This window comes from Procambarus clarkii, chromosome 31, assembly GCF_040958095.1.
Source record: "Procambarus clarkii isolate CNS0578487 chromosome 31, FALCON_Pclarkii_2.0, whole genome shotgun sequence".
Taxonomy (NCBI): domain Eukaryota; kingdom Metazoa; phylum Arthropoda; class Malacostraca; order Decapoda; family Cambaridae; genus Procambarus; species Procambarus clarkii.
The window spans coordinates 39,830,110-39,850,986 of NC_091180.1; the positions used below are offsets into that span (position 1 = coordinate 39,830,110).

The 20,877-nt window shown below is 41.9% G+C and overlaps 1 protein-coding gene across 4 annotated transcripts in view; it reads left to right on the plus strand.

The window, feature by feature from the left end:
* LOC138370361 (probable cytochrome P450 49a1) overlaps positions 1-20,298 on the plus strand; it is a 150,180-nt gene extending 129,882 nt beyond the window's left edge. For all 4 annotated transcript variants that reach the window (XM_069334717.1, XM_069334718.1, XM_069334716.1 and 1 more), the window contains 2 exons: positions 18,191-18,269; positions 19,689-20,298. In XM_069334717.1, the coding sequence (XP_069190818.1) occupies positions 18,191-18,269; positions 19,689-19,745 (136 nt within the window). In that variant the 3' untranslated portion in view covers positions 19,746-20,298. The remainder of the gene's footprint in view (positions 1-18,190; positions 18,270-19,688) is intronic.
* The last annotated feature ends 579 nt before the right edge of the window (positions 20,299-20,877 follow it).

A 20,877-nucleotide genomic window follows, 5' to 3' on the forward strand; every position in this document is an offset into this window, starting at 1 on the left:
ACGGCGGGCGGAAGCCAGTGTGTCTGGTGGTGCAAGGTACACTTTGCTTCCTGGGCAAAACGTTTGGCGATACCAAACGGACGTATCTTCAATATACTATCTTGTACTTGAATGACGTAAATGCTGTAGGGAAGAGCAGGCTCAATCTCTCTTGAAAGAGATTATCGTCACAACATATATCTACAATATAGATGTCACCCCCTCTGACAGGTAAAAACATGCGTTTTTGTAAAACAGTGCCATCTGTTGCACATAATAGCAACATGCATACTATACTAAATATGTCACGAATTCCATTTCAATGTTTCCGGTTCCAATGATAAATTTTATTTTCATAGATTTTGTTTGATTTTATTTTTTATTGAATTATTTTGTGTGACGTTGTGTTGGAATTGAGCTGTGTTGTTTACCATACCGTTCATTTCATAAGTATAAGTATAGATGCCACACATGTGACAGGTAAAACCATGCTGTTCTTGAAAAACAGTGCCATCTGTTGCATGTAAGAGAAACACATGCTTTACTAAATATGTTAAAATTACATTTCAATGTTTCTGATTATATTGATAAATTGAATTTGCATAGATTTTGATTTATTTTCATTTTGAATTAATTATTTTGTGTGAATTGCATTGGAATTGAGCTGTGTTGTTTACCATACTGTTCATTTCGTGAGATAGTTTTTTCATATTTTCATTTCATTTTTTAACTGTTTTTCTTATATTTCAGTAATGGGAACATCAGATCACATGATGTTCCTAATTTTCTGATGGGAACATCAGACCATTTGGGAAGGCATCGGTCGAGGGAGTGGGGAATGGTGGGGATCCCGAGGGGACGGGGGAGTTTGGGATAGTGGGGACGAGTGGATGGGGGAATGGAGAATGGTGGGGAGAACAAAGGGAAAGGGGAGTGGGGCATGGTGGGAAGGAAGAGGGGATGGTGGAGTGGGGAATGGTGGGGAGGACGAGGGGACGGTGGCGTTTGGAATGGTTGGGACGCCGAGGAGATGGGTACTCACCTAATTGTACTCACCTAGTTGTGCTTGTGGGGGTTGAGCTCTGGCTCTTTGGTCTCGCCTCTCAACCGTCAATCAACAGGTGTACAGATTCCTGAGCCTATTGGGCTCTATCATATCTACACTTCAAACTGTGTATGGAGTCAGCCTCCACCACATCACTTCCTAATGCATTCCATTTGTCAACCACTCTGACACTAAAAAAGTTCTTTCTAATATTTCTGTGGCTCATTTGGGCACTCAGTTTCCACCTGTGTCCCCTAGTGTCTATGCCCCTTGTGTTAAATAACCTGTCTTTATCTACCCTGTCGATTCCCTTGAGAATCTTGAATGTGGTGATCATGTCCCCCCTAACTCTTCTGTCTTCCAACGAAGTGAGGTTTAATTCCCGTAGTCTCTCCTCGTAGCTCATACCTCTCAGCTCGGGTACTAGTCTGGTGGCAAACCGTTGAACCTTTTCCAGTTTAGTCTTATGCTTGACTAGATATGGACTCCATGCTGGAGCCGCATACTCTAGGATTGGTCTGACATATGTGGTATATAATGTTCTGAAAGATTCCTTGCACAACTTTCTAAAGGCCGTTCTTATGTTAGCCAACCTGGCATATGCCGCTGATGTTATTCTCTTGATATGAGCTTCAGGGGACAGGTCTGGCGTTATATAAACCCCCAGGTCTTTCTCTCTCTCTGACTCCTGAAGTATTTCATCTCCCAAATGATACCTTGTATATGGTCTCCTGCTTCCTACCCCTATCTTCATTACTTTACATTTGCTTGGGTTAAACTCTAACAACCATTTGTTCGACCATTCCTACAGCTTGTCCAGGTTTTCTTGAAGCCTCAAGCTGTCCTCCTCTGTTTTAATCCTTCTCATAATTTTGGCGTCGTCAGTAAACATTGAGAGAAATGAATCTATACCCTCTGGGAGATTATTTACGTATATCAGAAACAGGATAGGTCCGAGTACAGATCCCTGTGGGACTCCACTGGTGACTTCACGCCAATCTGAGGTCTCACCTCTCACTGTAACTCTCTGTTTCCTATTGCTTAGGTACTCCCTTATCCACTGGAGCGCCCTACCAGTTACTCCTGCCTGTTTCTCCAGCTTATGCATCAGCCTTTTAAGGGGTAGTGTGTCAAAGACTTTCCGACAGTCAAACAAAAAGTGCAGTCCGCCTATCCTTCTCTTTCTTGCTTAATCTTTGTCACCTGATCGTAGAATTCTATTAAGCCTGTAAGGCAAGATGTACCCTCCCTGAACCCATGTTGATGGGTTGTCACGAAGTCTCGTCTCTCCAGATGTGTTACTAGGTTTTTTCTCACAATCTTCTCCATCATCTTGCATGGTATACAAGTCAAGGACACTGGCCTGTAGTTCATTGCCTCTTGTCTGTCACCCTTTTTGGATATTGGGACTACATTAGCCGTCTTCCATATTTCTGGTAGGTCTCCCGTTTTCAGTGACCTACTATACACTATGGAAAGTGGCAAACAAAGTGCTCCTGCACACTCTTTCAATACCCATGGTGAGATTCCGTCCGGCCCAACAGCTTTTCTCACGTCCAACTCCAATAGGTGCTTCTTGACCTCATCTCTTGTAATTTCGAACCTTTCCCAGGTCGCCTGGTTTGCTGCCACCTCTCCTAGCGCCATGACTTCTCCTTGTTCTATTGTAAAGACCTCCTGGAACCTTTTGTTGAGTTCCTCACACACTTCTTTGTCATTCTCTGTGTACCTGTCCTCACCCATCCTAAGTTTCATCACCTGTTCCTTCACTGTTGTCTTCCTCCTGATGTGACTGTGTAATAGTTTTGGATCGGTCTTGGCTTTGTTAGCTATATCATTTTCATACCTTTTCTCAGCTGCTCTTCTCACACTAACATACTCGTTCCTGGTTCTCTGGTATCTCTCTCTACTTTCAGGTGTTCTGTTGTTACGGAAGTTCCTCCATGCTTTTTTGTTCAGCTCCTTTGCTTTCATACATTCCCTAGTAAACCATGGATTCTTCATTTGCTTCTCTTTTTTTTTCTGTCGGGCCGGGACAAACCTGCTTACAGCCTTCTGACACTTGGGTGACATAGTTCATCATGTCTTGTACGGACTTGGTTCTGAGTTCTGTGTCCCATTGTATATCCCTAAGGTATTTATTCATCTCCTCATAGTTTCCTTATCGGTACGCCAGCCCTTTGTTTCCCAGTTCATTTTTGGGGGAGATAATTCCTGGCTCAACAAGGTATTCAAAGCTCAATACACTATGATCACTCATTCCCAGAGGAGCTTCCAACTTAACTTCCCTTATATCCGACTCATATAGGGTAAATATCAGATCAAGCAAGGCTGGTTCGTCTTCTCCTCTCATTCTTGTTGGTCCTTTGACGTGTTGACTTAGAAAGTTTCTTGTTGCCACGTCCAACAGCTTAGCTCTCCATGTGTCTGGTGCTCCATGTGGGTCTCTGTTCACCCAATCTATCTTCCCATGGTTAAAGTCTCCCATAATTAGTAGTCTGGATGCGTTCCTGTTAGCCACAGAAGCTCCTCTCTCTATTATATTGATGGTGGCCATGTTGTTTCTATCATATTCCTGTCTGGGTCTTCTGTCGTTCGGTGGGGGGTTATATATGACTACTACTATAATTTTCTGTCCTTCAGTTGCTATGTTGCCTGATATGTAGTCACTGAAACCTTCACAGCCCTGAATAACCATCTTCTCAAAATCCCAGCCATTTCTTACCAGCAGAGCTACACCACCACCACCTCTTCCTTCCCTCTCTTTCTTCACAACATAATAGTCCTGTTTGAACACTGCATTTGTTATCGTTTTCTTTAGCTTTGTTTCTGTGAGGGCTATTATGTCTGGGTTTTCCTCTAGTACCCATTCTCCAAGCTCATTTGCTTTATTTGTAATCCCATCTATGATAGTGTACATTGCCTTGAAGCTCACTTTCTTCTGTTTATTTTCTAGTCCCCTTCTTGGTGAGCATTCTGCTGGTGGGGAAAGCTGTTCCCTGGGTGAAAAGATCTCTGAGGTGGTTTGCAGGGTCCAAGAGAGTTTTGGGGTGGGGGTGGGGGTGCAAGGGAAGTGGGGACAGGTAGGGTGTTGGTTAAGGAGAAAGGGCTGGACATGAAGGATACGTTATGAGAGGGAGGAGGGATAGGGAGGGTATGGGATGAAGAGGGAGGGGGGGACAGGGGGAGAGGGGACATGGTGGGAATGAGGGAGGGGTGATAGGTTCAGAATGGGGTGGGGGGGAGGGAGGGTTGGGTGAGCATTTGGGTGAGGGGCAGGTAGGGTGAGGGGAAGGGAGGGTTTCTATGCAGAGGGGGGTGGTGGTGTTGCCCTCCCCTCTGGTGTTGCTGGGATGCTGGTTGTGGGTTCCCCCCTCATGTCTCTGGAACTGTTGTGTTGGGGGTTGCGATTTCCTGGTTAACTCCTCTCTCCCTGTGCTTCTTCCTCGCCTCTGCTGCCCTGGCTCTCTCCTCCTTCGTCCTGTCCCTCTGCAGGAATACTTTCTTGTATTCCTCCACATACTGTAGACGACTCATCCTTTCTAAAATAACCTCTTTGGTGGCCTCGTTTGTAAACACCACCTTTACCAATCGGTTTCTGTCCTTGTACCAGCCCAACCTGAAAACCTTCTCACTGTTTTGTTCAGCCCCTTCTATCTGTAACCCCTTCAGTAGCCCATGTACTGCCTCTCTATCCTTGCTATTCCATTCCTGCCTATTGGATCCTTCCTGTTCTTTGATGCCTACAACTACCACTGATCGTTTTCTCTTCAGCAGCTGGCTGGTGTGCCTTGCTGCTTCCTGTGAGGTAGCAGCTTGCATGGCTACCTCCCTCACTGTGTCCATTGCTTCTGAGCTCGTTCTCAGATTTTCCGCAAATGTTTCAGGTACAGAGGCATTTCCTTCCAATGCAACATTCCCACCTTCCCTTTGGATGATAATCTGATGCTCGGCCTCTTTATTTTTCCCTGTGAGGGATTTGATCTCCTCCCTTGCTGATGTCAGCTCACTTTGCAGGTTGTTAATTGTAATCCTCATTCCATGCATCTCCCTCCTGAATTCCTCCAAAACTTGGGTTAACATTTCCTTCGTTTGGTCACTTTGGCTATTCCCTGTGTCCCTGTTGCGTCCTGCCATTTTGTCCCTTTCCCTGATATGTTCTGATAGAGAGAGAGAGAGAGAGAGAGAGAGAGAGAGAGAGAGAGAGAGAGAGAGAGAGAGAGAGAGAGAGAGAGAGAGAGAGAGAGAGAGAGAGAGAGAGAGAGCAAAAGAGACAGAGCAGGTGAGAGAGCAAGAGAGACAGAGAGGGCAAGAGAGAGCTATATATATATATATATATATATATATATATATATATATATATATATATATATATATATATATATATATATATATATATATATATATATATAGATATCTATATATCTATATATAGATATCTATATATCTATATATATATATATAGATATATATATATATATATATATATATATATATATATATATATATATATATATCTATATATATATATATAGAGAGAGAGAGAGAGAACACAAACAGAGAGGACGAGAGAGAGAGAGAGAGAGAGAGAGAGAGAGAGAGAGAGAGAGAGAGAGAGAGAGAGAGAGAGAGAGAGAGAGAGAGAGAGAGAGAGAGAGAGAGAGAGAGAGAGAGAGAGAGAGAGAGAGAGAACAGAAACAGAGAGGACGAGAGTGAGAGAGAGAGAGAGAGAGAACAGAAACAGAGAGGACGAGAGAGAGAGAGAGAGGGAGGGCGGGGAGGGGGGAAGAGGGAGGTAGTATGGGAGGGGGGTGGAGATGGTCACTTCATGTCAGGTGGTGGGAGAGGGTGAGGGAGATGGAGGGGGGTTTCCACTGTGTGGGAGGGTTTTGGGGGTACCGGGTGAGGAATATCTGGTATGCTCAGAAGAAGAGAGGGGGGGGGATAATGTGTGTGTGTGTGTGTGTGTGTGTGTGTGTGTGTGTGTGTGTGTGTGTGTGTGTGTGTGTGTGTGTGTGTGTGTGTGTGTGTGTGTGTGTGTGTGTGTAGTCAGTGGTAGGGGAGGTTGGGTGTTGAGGGGGGGGGGAGGAGTGTTTTGGGAGAGTGAGATGGGTGGAGGAGGTGAGTGAGGTGTTGTCTTCAGATTATGGTGGGGGGATGAGCGGCTTATCTGGGTTCCCAGTGAGCTCACAGTTGCTGTCCCTGTTACTTGTTTACCACTTATGGTTGTATTATTGAATGGAATGCAATAGTGTCTGATATGATATTATATAAACCTTGCACACTGTTGGAGACTTACAGAGAGACACTTACCAGTCAGCCCCCCACAAGCACTCTAGGTGAATACACGGCATGTCGTCGGTAATCCTGTGTCTCCACGTGGGTCCCGCTGGTGCGACTGACGCTGCCTCAAGAAGTCGATCTTCACTAGCTATCTTCTCTAAGTTCACTAAGATAATTCACCACGAGGTGTGTTCAATGTGTTGCATTACACTGCCACTGTTTGATTTACACTGTCCCGATTCTCACTGCACAGTACACCCGCTCCCTTGGCCCTTGACCCTTGTCCCCTCGGTATATGCAGACCGCTGACCCTGCACATCTGCTCCCTATCAAGGCTGACCCAAGGCTGACCCAAGACTGGGGGACAGGGAAGGTTGCTGGGGCTCAACAACGCACATGCGTTGCTGAGCCTCAGCAACGCGTGGCCGGGTACCGCTAGTGTATATATATACAAGAGATCTTACATTCTTGTACTGTCACTAGCACACATAGCATTTCGGGCAAATCCTTAATCCAATGTTCCCCGGAATACGACCCGTCAAATAGATTAAGAACCAGGTATCTATTTTACTTTTGAGTAAACAGTGGCTACAATTACGGATTGACGCCCAGTAAATCCTCCCTGGTCAGAATATGAACTCAGAACAAAGCTCTCACGAAACGCCAGTCGAGTGTCTTATGAATTATATAAACCGGTGTGTCGAGAGCAGTATGAATTATGTAAACCAATGTGTGATGTTTTGGCAAATGAGACTTGTTGTTACAAAGCGCCAATTCATTCATAATCTAATCCACTACTACTATAACAACAAATGTAAGGTTGACATTTTGCAGGTCAAAATGTCAACCCTAACGGTAAAGAAATATTCTTCCTCGGCTGTACTCACTTACTTTTTACTGGAGTTTACGTGACGTGATGAGTTGCCTCGAGTACCAACCAGAGTCCCAGACTCCTGTCGCTCCCCATCCTGCTCTACTGGTCTTCAACAACTTCCCTCGCAATGCACAGTATGTGGTGGTCATTCTTCAATGGGCTTCCTTCCTGCCGGAAGAACGTCGACTACGACTACCTCAGTCTTCTTCAGGTCTCTTCAAACTCAGAGATGGCTCACAGGACATTCCTCTGATCACCCAACACTGTCCTACAGGTCGTCTACCTGTACGACAGGTAGACGACCATTCTTTGGAGTCTTTCTCTTACTTGCTTCTCGTGGCTTCAGAATTCCTGAAATCCTCCCGGAAAGTTGCTTGGTAAACTGCTTCCTCTAGTCTCGACCTCAATTACTGCTAGTCTCAGCATCCACCTCGTAGATTAGTCCATGTTTTATTGTGTCTTGCTGGAGTGACGAGCTGTATCTCTTGTTCATATGAAGACCCAGAGCGAAGTGACGCCCGGGTGACGCCTGCACTCACACCTCAGATGGCTACAACACATCACATAACATCAGGGTGTTCTCATTGGCCACGCCTCCAACGGCCAGCCAATCACTATCTTTACATCCGGGAGACCCACTGTTTTAACTTCCGGTTTCCTTTCAGCGGGAACTGATCTTTCCTGAATCTGGTTGAATCAGCCATCTTGTCTTCTCAGCCTAGGTTCAATTTCGCTATTTACCTAACTTTTGTCTATGTGACTCGAAGGCCCACATAGCCATTGTATTTTATATTCCTGAAATAAAACAAAATCATGGCTTCCTGCCTCCTCTTAAATGCCACGAAACAAAACTAGGAGCTACTAGATTATGTACAAGCTGGAAAATGACTTCTTAGTTGGGAAAGGAGAGTATGTTGCCGGTACACATAATAATACAGAGAGTATCTGGAGGCTTGTGATGTGTCAGTGTATACTGCGATACTGCGTGTAACTGAATTTGCCTTGCTTAATTGTTAATAAGCTCAAAAGTTCTTCTACTTAGGCAACCAGACCTGTGGCCAGCTTTCACTAGTGATTGAGGTCTGTGAGTCTGTTTGTCTTGGTAACTCGAAGGCCCACATAGCTATCGTATTCAGACTGATCCAGTAACTCTAGCAGTAAATTGTCCAGCACTCTCTTGATAACTTTCGCGTCTGTTCCAGAGATATTTCCAAAGTGTATTGGCAGCACACTTAAGAATTTAAGGCCCCTGAAGTTTACAACTATTTTCTCTAATTGTGCTTATGGTATACAGAATTTTCATTAAATTTATTTTGCACTGTCTAACGTACCTCTCACTCCAGCATTATGTAATTTTATTGTGCAGATTTTAAACCTGTTCTTCCAATATATTAATATATATATATATATATATATATATATATATATATATATATATATATATATATATATATATATATATATATATATATATATGTCGTATATATATATATAGGTGTTATATATAGCCAGAATGCACTTCTCGGCCTACTATGCAAGGCCCGATTTGCCTAATAAGCCAAGTTTTCCTGAATTATTATATTTTCTCTAATTTTTTTCTTATGAAATGAGAAAGCTACCCATTTCATTATGTATGAGGTCAATTTTTTTTTATTGGAGTTAAAATTAACGTAGATATATTACCGAACTTAACCAACCCTACCTAACCTAACCTAACCTGTCTTTATAGGTTAGGTTAGGTTAGGTAGCCGAAAAAGTTAGGTTAGGTTAGGTTAGGTAGGTTAGGTAGTCAAAAAACAATTAATTCATGAAAACTTGGCTTATTAAGCAAATCGGGCCTTCAATAGTAGGCTCAGAAGTGCGTTCTGGCTACTACCCGCCAAACACACACCGAAACTACGACGTTGGTACAACGTTCGAACAAGTTTTAACACCACCTAACCAGTTATAACAACCAATATATCAAGTTGTAACAACGTTCTAATACGTCATAAACACATTAAGCCAAGATGTAACAACTTTATTACAAGTTGTAACAAGCGGAAAATAGAGACAGTTTCGGTTTGTGTTTCCAGGGTAGGTACGACATATATATATATATATATATATATATATATATATATATATATATATATATATATATATATATATATATATATATATATATATATATATATATATAACTGAAAACTCACACACCTGAAGTGACTCGAACCCATACTCCCAGGAGCAACGCAACTGGTATGTACAAGACGCCTTAATCCACTTGACCATCACGACCGGACATAATGAGGTGATAGCCTAAGCTATTTGAACCACCCCACCGCCGGCACTTGGATAGTAATCATGGGCATAGCATTTTACCAAATCACCTCATTCTTTAGGGCACACGTGAGGAACACAAATGCGAACAAGCCTGAATGGTCCCCAGGACAATTTGCAACTGAAAACTCACGCCCCAGAAGTGACTCGAACCCATACTCCCAGGAGCAACGCAACTGGTATGTACAAGACGCCTTAATCCACTTGACCATCACGACCGGACATAATGAGGTGATAGCCTAAGCTATTTGAACCACCCCACCGCTGGCACTCGGATAGTAATCTTGGGCATAGCATTTTACCAAATCACCTCATTCTTTGGGGCACACGTGAGGAACACAAATGCGAACAAGCCTGAATGGTCCCCAGGACAATATGCAACTGAAAACTCACACCCCAGAAGTGACTCGAACCCATACTCCCAGGAGCAACGCAACTGGTATGTACAAGACGCCTTAAGCCACTTGACCATCACGACCGGACATAATGAGGTGATAGCCTAAGCTATTTGAACCACCCCACTGCCGGCACTCTTCTGGGGTGTGAGTTTTCAGTTGCATATTGTCCTGGGGACCATTCAGGCTTGTTCGCATTTGTGTTCCTCACGTGTGCCCCAAAGAATGAGGTGATTTGGTAAAATGCTATGCCCAAGATTACTATCCGAGTGCCGGCGGTGGGGTGGTTCAAATAGCTTAGGCTATCACCTCATTATGTCCGGTCGTGATGGTCAAGTGGATTAAGGCGTCTTGTACATACCAGTTGCGTTGCTCCTGGGAGTATGGGTTCGAGTCACTTCTGGGGTGTGAGTTTTCAGTTGCATATTGTCCTGGGGACCATTCAGGCTTGTTCGCATATATATATATATATATATATATATATATATATATATATATATATATATATATATATATATATATATATATATATATATATATTATGATATTTTTCTCGTCCTCGATCCAAGGAGAACAATCTGAGTGCTTTGAGTTTGTCTCAGTAGTTTAAAAGTTTAACCAATTGCATTCATGCAGTAAACATTCCTTTCACAATTTCCAGCGCGGCACTCCCACCTACCTTGTACGGGATGTCAGACTGAGCAATATACCGTGAGAAATAACACTAATGTTTTGAAGAGTATTGTCACTGGTGTGGCATCCCTTGTTTTAAGGTTCCCATTGTCGATCCAATAATTTCCTTGGGTGTTACGATGTTTGCTTCAATAATATCTCTAAATGTTAGATCTTTCAACAGTATTACTTCCAGACTTTTGATTTGATCACTTATTTCAATGACAATATCTGATTACTACTTTTACCCTGTACTCCGTTTAAGATTTTCGTTTTTACTGTGCCAAAATAATTGTAATTTGTCACTCTTGAATATCATATTATTTTCCGATGCTCAATGGAGGACGTTGTTAATAGTACAGTATGTTTAAAGTTCTCTGCAACTTTCCAAGAGACTATATTCATACTTATTTTAGTATCATCAGCGAAGGATGACATGGAACTGTGGTTTGTATTCCTGTCCATGCCTTATCTTATGAGGAATAGGGAAGAGCAATGGCATGAAGACTGTACTTTTTGGAAGTGAGTTTCGCGTTGAACTCAGGCTAGATTTTCTTAGATTTATTGCCACTCTTACTAATATCTTTATTAGAAAATATAAGATCCACCTTCCTGTTTTTAATTTTATGAGCTATTATTCATTAGAATTGTCACATTTATGCTATACTTTTGCAAAGTCTGTGTATCATCAGTAGTTTGGTTTATTTTATGTCACTGTATTTTTGTCATAGTTATCAAGTAGTTGTGACTCATCTTCTTGCTATTACACTGTGTTGATCTGGATTGTATAACTCAATCATTTAACTTGTAAGTTGCTTCTGAGCACCATTTCAAAACCTTTAATGATGTGTAATGGTTGTGTGACCAGTCTTTAGCTTTACCCAGATTTTTACTGTATTCCTTGTGAAGTGAGGCGATGTCCGTAGCTTTTAAAGTCAATAGGATGTCAATTGTCTCAAGACTTTTCCGTAAAATTATACTAAGTTCCCGTGCTAGTGATTTTTCTTTATAAACTATGAATTCCAGAAATCTGGCCCAGGAGTTTATTTCATAGACACATACCTTACATCTGTTTCGAAGGCAGAGATTTTTATAGTAATATCCGATCTCAGAGGATTCCACTTTCTTTGTGTTTATTGCATTAATAACATAAATACTTATTGTTCTTTTAGGATTTCGCTCATTTCGTTATCACCTCACAAGGAATGCTTGATAATTCATACTTTATTTTGTCCCGATTGCTGATGCCAAATATATTTAAGGCTTCCTCCTGTAGTATATGTGCTTTTAGAATGTTATAAATACATATATTTGTTTTACTTCAATGGCGTTGTGGTCCGAGAAAGTCGTATATGAATTTGTTACTTTCTAGATAAGTTCTTCATTATTCTTCAGTTCGACTGTTGTTCTCTATTGTAAGCCCAATAATATGTTGATTCAACGTGAACTTTTCATTATATCTCGTAGTATCCTGGTGTGTACTCACCTAATTGTGTTTGCGGGGGTTGAGCTCTGGCTCTTTGGTCCCGCCTCTCAACCGTCAATCAACAGATGTACAGATTCCTGAGCCTTTTGGGTTCTATCATATCTACACTTGAAACTGTGTATGAAGTTAGCTTCCACAACATCACTTCCTAATGCATTCCATTTGTCAACCACTCTGACACTAAAAAAGTTCTTTCAAATATCTCTGTGGCTCATTTTGGCACTCAGTTTCCTCCTGTGTCCCATTGTGCATGTGCCCCTTGTGTTAAATAGCCTGTTTTTATGTACCCTGTCAATTCCCTTCAGAATCTTGAATGTGGTGATCATGTCCCCTCTAACTCTTCTGTCTTCCAGCGAAGTGAGGTTTAATTCCTCGTAGCTCATACGTTCATGTGTGTTCATCTTGTTCTGCACTACTTACTGTTATTTGACCAGTAAAATATTATTTTATATCATGTTACAAATCAATTTGGGTTAAAATCACCTAATTGGATAATACTCGCTTCTGAGGATTCTATGTTTTTTTGTCAGTTCTCGCTATTTTGTTATCTGTTCAGCAAATGTTTAGGCTGCTCCAGTTGAGGGATTTGCATATTACTGCAATTACTAAGTTTTTATTTTCAAATTTGATACCCAATATTTTCACTACATCAGGAGCTGATCTAAATTCTGTGCAGGTAAGCAAGTCTTTAACATAGCAACCTACTTCTCCATGCATCCTATTTATTCTGTTACATCTATAGATATTGTTATCTGGTTGCCAAAGTAATCTACCATTGTATGAGTTTTTGTGGAAATTTAAAATACGTTATTTCCCGCTGTAATGAGGCAATTTATGACAAGAACTTTGAGTTTTGCCTATATAAAGAGGCATTATATATTAGGAAAGATAAATAATTTGTCTCAGAACTATTTTAACTAGGAGGTTTTTTAGGTAGGTCCATTTCTGTTCCAGTTCGCTCCATGGTGCGTGGAATTTTGAACCTGCTCTGTTTGTTGCAGGGATTTTTCCAGGTCGCTGATGCAGTGCTGTTGTGGGGGAGTCCCAATTTGTATTGGAACTCATTGTGTGTTTCATTTATTCTACCAGTGTTTGGATGTAGCTGAAGGCTAGTGATGTATTAGTGTAGACCGAGTGCAGTAATGAGGTTAATGATATGTTTTTGTGGTACTTAAGTGTGGTACTTAAGAAAGTATTATGACTGTACGTGAGGGGTGTTACAATTTCCTGAAGATCCTATTTTCGTGTCACTTTGCTCGGCTTCTTAGTTCTATTCATTTGAGTGACCAATATGATATATTTAATTAAAAATTTATTAATATGTAGGGGTTTCACACTTCTATCATCTTTGCGAGTTTACAAATATTGGGATTTAGTACATAAAAAGTCATAGGACTATGCTAGATGAACAAGAGCCCGTCTAACGGTTTCTAGAAAGCCAACATGCAAAAATGGTTGACTACCTTCAAAAAGTCTGGAAGATGTAAGACATCCCTGACAAATTTTAGTTTTTTCTTTGTCCCTCTATTGTAACAACATGTCTCAGAATGAATTGAAATTCAGGGCTCCAGGAGCCTTCCGTCAAACAAAGTGGATAGCAGTGACAATATATGCACTTAAGTTTGTCCAATTTAATGAAAAACTGTAGTTGGCTGTTCGAGAATTAAAAAGAATGAGGAAAGTAGCACATTTTGTCTGCCTCGTATATATTTGCTTTTGTCGTGAGGCAATTGTGATTCAATGGGAATCAAAGAAGGACTTTGATAATAATCCGCTTCTGAACTGTTACCCGGATAAAGATGTCAAGGAAAGTGTTTCGAAAGTGGATTAGAGACACTATCGGTTTCTGCCAGAAACAAATGTTCGATTGGCTTTCTTTGAAAGTATTACTCTGGCAGAAAAGAAAAGATTTTCCGGAATTTGGAGAGGAGGTGCCAGAATGGAATAAAAAATGTAAACAATTAGAGGAAAAACAATCATTCAAGGGAAATATGTGAACTACGTCGCCACCTGTCATATTGTGACAGTTGTTGAAGTTTCTTGAGTGGAGACTTATAGGGTGCCTGACCTGCGGGACTGTCCCAGAGAGGTGAGGAGAGGTCATAAACCCCACCTTGGGAGGTTTGAAAGGTTGGCGGGCTAATCCCTTTTTCCAAGAAGTTACCAGATTCAAGTCCATTAATCCAACGGAAAAAAAAAGGTAGAGCGGGTATAAAAGTTGGGGCGAAGCGGGTTAAATCTGGACCAAGTACCTAAATCTAAAACAACAGCAGGTTAGAGAGAGTGTGTGCTGTGTCTCAGACCAGACAGGAGTCTGGGGTCTAGTGGTGGGCATCACTGGGAAGGGAGACTGACGATCAGGTGAGTACACAGAAGCTTCATCATTGCTGTATCTTGAGTGAGTACTGGTCCCTTATGTTCTGACATAATACGTGTTGATCATTCTAAATGCCTTGATAGAAAAGCTAGAGTAGGATCTTATTACTAAAACTAATTAAACATATTTTTATTATTAAACTAGCGGTACCCGGCCACGCGTTGCTGTGGCTCAGTAACGCATGTGCGTTGTTGAGCCACAGCAACCTTCCCTGTCCCCCATTCCTCCCCACCATTCCCTCCGCACCCGTCTCCTCGGCGTCCCAACCATTCCAAACGCCACCGTCCCCTCGTCCTCCCCACCATTCCCCACTCCACCATCCCCTCTTCCTTCCCACCATGCCCCACTCCCCTTTCCCTTTGTTCTCCCCACCATTCTCCATTCCCCCATCCACTCGTCCCCACCATCCCAAACTCCCCCGCCCCTCGTCCTTCCCCCACCATTACTCTCTCCCTTGTCCCCTCGTCCTCCCCACCATCTCTCACTTCCGTCCCCTCGGGATCCCCACCATTCCTCACTCCCTCGTCCGATACCTTCCCAAATGGTCTGATGTTCCCATCAGAAAATTAGGAACATCAGGTGATCTGATGTTCCCATTACTGAAATATAAGAAAAACAGTTAAAAAATGAAATGAAAATATGAAAAAACTATACTCACGAAATGAACAGTATGGTAAACAACACAGCTCAATTCCAATGCAATTCACACAAAATAATTAATTCAAAATGAAAATAAATCAAAATCTATGAAAATTCAATTTATCAATATAATCAGAAACATTGAAATGGAATTTTAACATATTTAGTATAGCATGTGTTTCTCTTACATGCAACAGATGGCGCTGTTTTTCAAGAACAGCATAGTTTTACCTGTCACATGTGTGGCATATATACTTATACTTATGAAATGAACGGTATGGTATACAACACAGCCAAACTCGAACACAATGTCACACAAAATAATTCATTAAAAAATAAAATCAAACAAAATCTATGAAAATAAAATTTATCATTGGAATCGAAAACAATGAAATGGAATTCGTGACATATTTAGTATAGAGTACATGTTGCTATTATGTGCAACAGATGGCACTGTTTTTCAAAAATGCATGTTTTTACCTGTCAGAGGGGTGACATCTATATAGTAGATATATATAAAGACGCGCCTATTCGAATACAACGTTGTGTAAAAATTTCAAAGCAATCGGTGAAGAACTTTCAGAGATTACAGCGTGTGTTGCTCTTACGTCCAACAGATGGCGCTGTTTTTCAAAAAAAGCATGTTTTTTCCTGTCACAGGTGAGGCATGTATATAGTAGATATATAAAAAGACGCGCCTATTCGAATGCAACATTGTGTCGAAGTTTCAAAGCAATCGGTAAAGACGTTTCGAAGATTTCCCTCACATAAAAAACACATGAAAAACACAGTTTTTCAAACGAAGCATGTTTTTTCCCGTCACAAACGTGACATCTATATAATATATATATATATAAAAACCTGCTCGGATGCGAATGGAACGTTGTGTGAAAATTTTAAAGCAATCGGTGAAGAACTTTCGGAGATTAGCGATTTTGAACAAACGAACATTTATATTTTTATTTATATAGATTGTCCATTTGTTCCTGCTAATTATTTCATAGAGAGTTGCCAGGCCCAAGTATCCTGTGGGCATTTCTCTAACTGGTTACGACTGTCACATGTTAAATTATCTTCCTCCCGTCCGAAATTATCAAAAGTGCTATATAATTATATGGATACCATTGAATATTGGGAGTCAACTGTATTCTCTCCCTCCTGTGCTAGTGTAAATATTCCGTGATAGGTCACAGTAGGTGATAGTCCGGGCACATTGCCCACCACCACCTAGAGTAATTAACATCTGGAACTCTCCCGTGATCGGTACCCTTCGCCGTCGGTCACCGTAAGGTACTAATTTTCTTCAAAGGCGAAGGTGGTGGCAGCATTAAGTAGGTTTATGTTACCTTTAAGTTAATCATTAATCGTAACTACTCTCTCTTCGTGCCGGTATAAGTGGTTATAGCCAGGTGGGTTGAGTTATAAATGGTGAAATAAATAAAAACAAAGTATTTTAAAACAAAAAAATTCTTGGGATTGTTCATGTTGATGAAATGGAGGAATATGAGAAAATCAGTAAGAGCCATGAGGACGATTCGAAATTATGCTCTGGGTTCTCTTAAACAAACTCCTTAGACCACTACACCCCGACTTGGCCAAAAGCAATGCACCCTGGGATTCAACAGAATCCCCCAAGGGTTCCTCAGGTTTACACTGAAGCCTAACCAGAGTTTCACACATTGCCTTCATGCACCCCTGGTTTGTAGTAAAAAAATTGGATCTCCTTCAGCATAGGAGGCTACAGTGTAAGCCTCACGAACCTTAGAGGATGCATCCTCTAAGATGCATTGTTTTTGACCATGTCATGCTGCAGTGGTCTAAGGCGTTTGTTTGCGAATACCCAGAGCATAGATTCGAATCCTCGTCATGGCTCCTATTGATTTTTTCATTGATACATCATGTTAATGTGATTTCTTTGTGCAAGGAGTAATATTCCAGAGATGTGCTAAGAAGCTCCATCAATGCCCTTAAAGTGATGAATAACACTGCAGAAAGGGACATTGCCCTGATGTTCAACGAGTCCATGAAGGATGGATAACAGAAGCAGTTTCTGTTCAGGATCACCAAGCAGAACAGAAAAGACATCACTAATCGAACTAAAGCACGAGTTTCATCCTACGATTTTAACAAATGTAGTTAATATGACTATTATTAAGTTGTTTCATCTTTTTTATGTTTAGTAATGTGGTTGTATTTTACAATAAAGGATTAATTGAAATTCTGGTTTCCTTAGTCGAATAGAATATGCTATATTTTATTAATATACTTTATATGAATTAGAGTAACATTTCAAAAATTTTTACAACAATGTTGTGCAACCTCTAAAAATTAACTCTTTTTCCTTATGGTTGGCATCGATGAGATGAAAATATATTAGATTTAATGAGAATATTTGATATTATTAGTATTAGGTCCAGTACATGTCTTAAAGACTATCTTGAGAGATGATTTCGGGGCTTTTTAGTTTCCCCGCGGCCCGGTCCTCGACCAGGCCTCCACCCCCCAGGAAGCAGCCCGTGACAGCTGACTAACACCCAGGTATCTATTTTACTGCTAGGTAACAGGGGTATACGGTGAAAGAAACTCTGCCCATTGTTTCTCGCCGGTGCCTGGGATCGAACCCAGAACCACAGGATCACAAGTACCGCGTGCTGTCCGCTCGGCCGACCGGCTCCCTAACTAACGTCTCTTATATTTTGACTAATGGAGACACCTGGTTGTCCTGGACTTTTCCATTATAACAAGCCTAGGATTGATGTGAATCAATCATGTTGATTGTTATGTTGTATAGATGTTGAACATATTGATGATATCGTTATATATATAGGACTGTGATAATTGGATAATGAGGCATTATTCAAGTGATATTATTCCTAAAATTAACTTTCTATTTTAAAGCAATTGGCCTTTACAGAACCAGTTATGGAAAAAATATTTACATTGTGGAGCTGATAGACTTTAAAACTACTTTGAAATAACGGCTAATTAAATGTAAACTTTATTTTTTAAGCAAAAATTTAAAAATATAAACAGTATTATTTAGCAGAGCAACAGATGTTGCCTTATTAAATTGTTTATTCTTTAAACGCCTTAAATTTATTGCGTTTTTTTCTTACAGGATGTTACCCACAAGCCCAGTTAATATCCGTAAACTTGAGAAGGACATTACACTTCAAGGCTACAGAGTCAAAGCTGGAGTGAGTAACAAACCTTCTATGTTTGTTCTTCAAATACACATGCATCAATGCACAACCCTCCCACCAACACACAACTTCAAAAACAAACACAAACTCTTAAGCACGCATGCACGCATGCACACACGCACACACACACACACACACACACACACACACACACACACACACACACACACACACACACACACACACACACACACACACTCTGTCTCTCTCTCTCTCTCTCTCTCTCCCTCTGTCTCTCTCTCTCTCTCTCTCTCTCTCTCTCTCTCTCTCTCTCTCTCTCTCTCTCTCTCTCTCTCTCTCTCTCTCTCTCTCTCTCTCTCTCTCTCTCTCTCTCTCTCTCTCTCCCTCTCTCTCTCTCTCTCTCTCTCTCTCTCTCTCTCTCTCTCTCTCTCTCTCTCTCTCTCTCTCTCTCTCTCTCTCTCTCTCTCTCTCTCTCTCTCTCTCTCTCTCTCTCTCTCTCTCTCTCTCTCTCTCTCTCTCTCTCTCTCTCTCTCTCTCTCTCTCTCTCTCTTATATAGACTGTGGGTTGGTTGGTGTAGTCGTCGTTGATCCTCCTCTACGGACAACCCAACCCACAACTCGGTAGAGTGCTTATACTAGGAGATCACCCTTGGCGCTTCTGGCTCTTGGAGAGGGGCTCAACGTCACACGTTCAGGGGATGCGGCTCCAACACTTAGCCTCGTCGTCACGTGCACACACCCACTCGAGCCGCTGTGACTCCCCACTCTCTCCTTATGAGATATGATCTCCTCAATCCCCCTATGACTTACTAGTATTACCTCCTACCCTGTCCACAGCAGTGGTTCATGGTTCTTTCTCTCTCTCTCTCTCCTTCTTTACTACCTCCTGGGAAGCCTCACTAGGACAAGGGCAAACGCCAGCAAATTGTGACACATTTACTGAAGAAAGCACATACACGATACATACACACATATAATAATAATGAATCCTATACTCTATAATATCACAATCAGGTTGCACTCCAACACCATCAGAACTCTATTATCAGCTTATCAAGTGGTACCCTACCTCCTGGTTCACCACCTGATACTATTAACCTCCTCAAGTTGATCAAGCCTACATACTGTTACACCATCAGCAAGATAACATATATATATAGAAAACCAGCATTTGAATGCAATAACATATATCAGTATAAATGTTCATTGATACACAACAATGATTAATCGATCACTGTCAGTCCTCGAGCACATACATCTGTAGGTAATCAAGCCTACGACTGCAACTCTAAGCTTCAAAATAAATCACTCCTTGACATAAGAATGCGAACAGTCACTCACCTCTCACTGCGTCTTGCACGCTACTGACAACCAAACACTATCAACTCCCTATAAGTAATCCACCAGAACTTCCCCTTCCACCTCTGGAAGTTCACTACCCTATTTCTTTAGGTTCTTCCGGGCTTCACTACCAGGATCCTCTGCAGCTCCTCCAGGCTGCTATCATGAAGTTTCCTTGAGCAACTACGGTGCTTCACCCTTCTGCTAGGGTCCTCCACAGCTCTCTTGGCTGCTACACCATGAAGTTTCCCCGAGCAAGTATGGTGCTTCTCCACCTCTACAGAAGCACGTGACACTCCTCTTCACTGCTGCTTCTCCTCACAGCTCGAGGTCCTCTGCTCCACTACCTTGGAGTCTCATCAGCTACTTCATCTGCTGGCTTCGAAGTTCTCAGCAACTTCTTCCCCAAAAGACAAACCTGCAACCCATCGACACTCCAATAAAATGTTCCCCTTTAACACATAAACAAAAAATATTCACACAATATGCTTGCCTCAAACCTCTATCTGTTCTCTACATACAGTGAGAGTGGACTCCCCCGTTTTGGGCGGGTCCATACTCCACCTCGCCTGGTGGCGGTCCTCACTCGCTGGGAGGGTCTTCCTCCATCCGGAGCCAGGCTCCCTCAGTCGTCCGCCAGCGCTCAGAGAGGACGGACGTCGCTCCGTGTTCCTCCCTCTTCACTCTCCTATTTCAGGCCTTCTGCCTTATTAAAACATGTCTAACTTATAAATAAACATCGCTACTGTCGCTGGGCACACGACCAACTACAATGCAATCACTATGAACTGGCGTATATCGTGCTTACCACAGATTAACTGGTCGAGGGCGCTTTTCCTCTGACGGCGCCTGGTCAGGGCGCTCCACACAGCCCACAATAATGTCTCTGGCCGGCTTGATACTCTCTTCTTCGACCAGGACTTGAGACCACAACGTTCCCAGCTCGGTTCCACAGCTGGTACGTCTGCACACTTCTCTTCTCTTAGAGATATATCACTAGGGGTTCCCTTCTGACGGGAGCTCAACGAAGCGCGGCTTCCCCCTGCGATGTCTGGCACTCAAGTGAGGTCAAGGTCCTCCAGAAGCGAGCCTCAAGCCTCCAGCAAAATGTCCACATCTCCTAGCCAGTCATTTATCTATTTTCTTCTGCATTGCCCATAATCTCAAACTGTTACACATATCCAACCAACTATTTTACATATGCGTTATCACCTCAATACTTGCTAGACCTTCTAGTTAGGTCAGGCTTGCTGAATAACTCTCAAGGAGGGAGACTCGTTTCTCCTGCAGGCTGAGATCA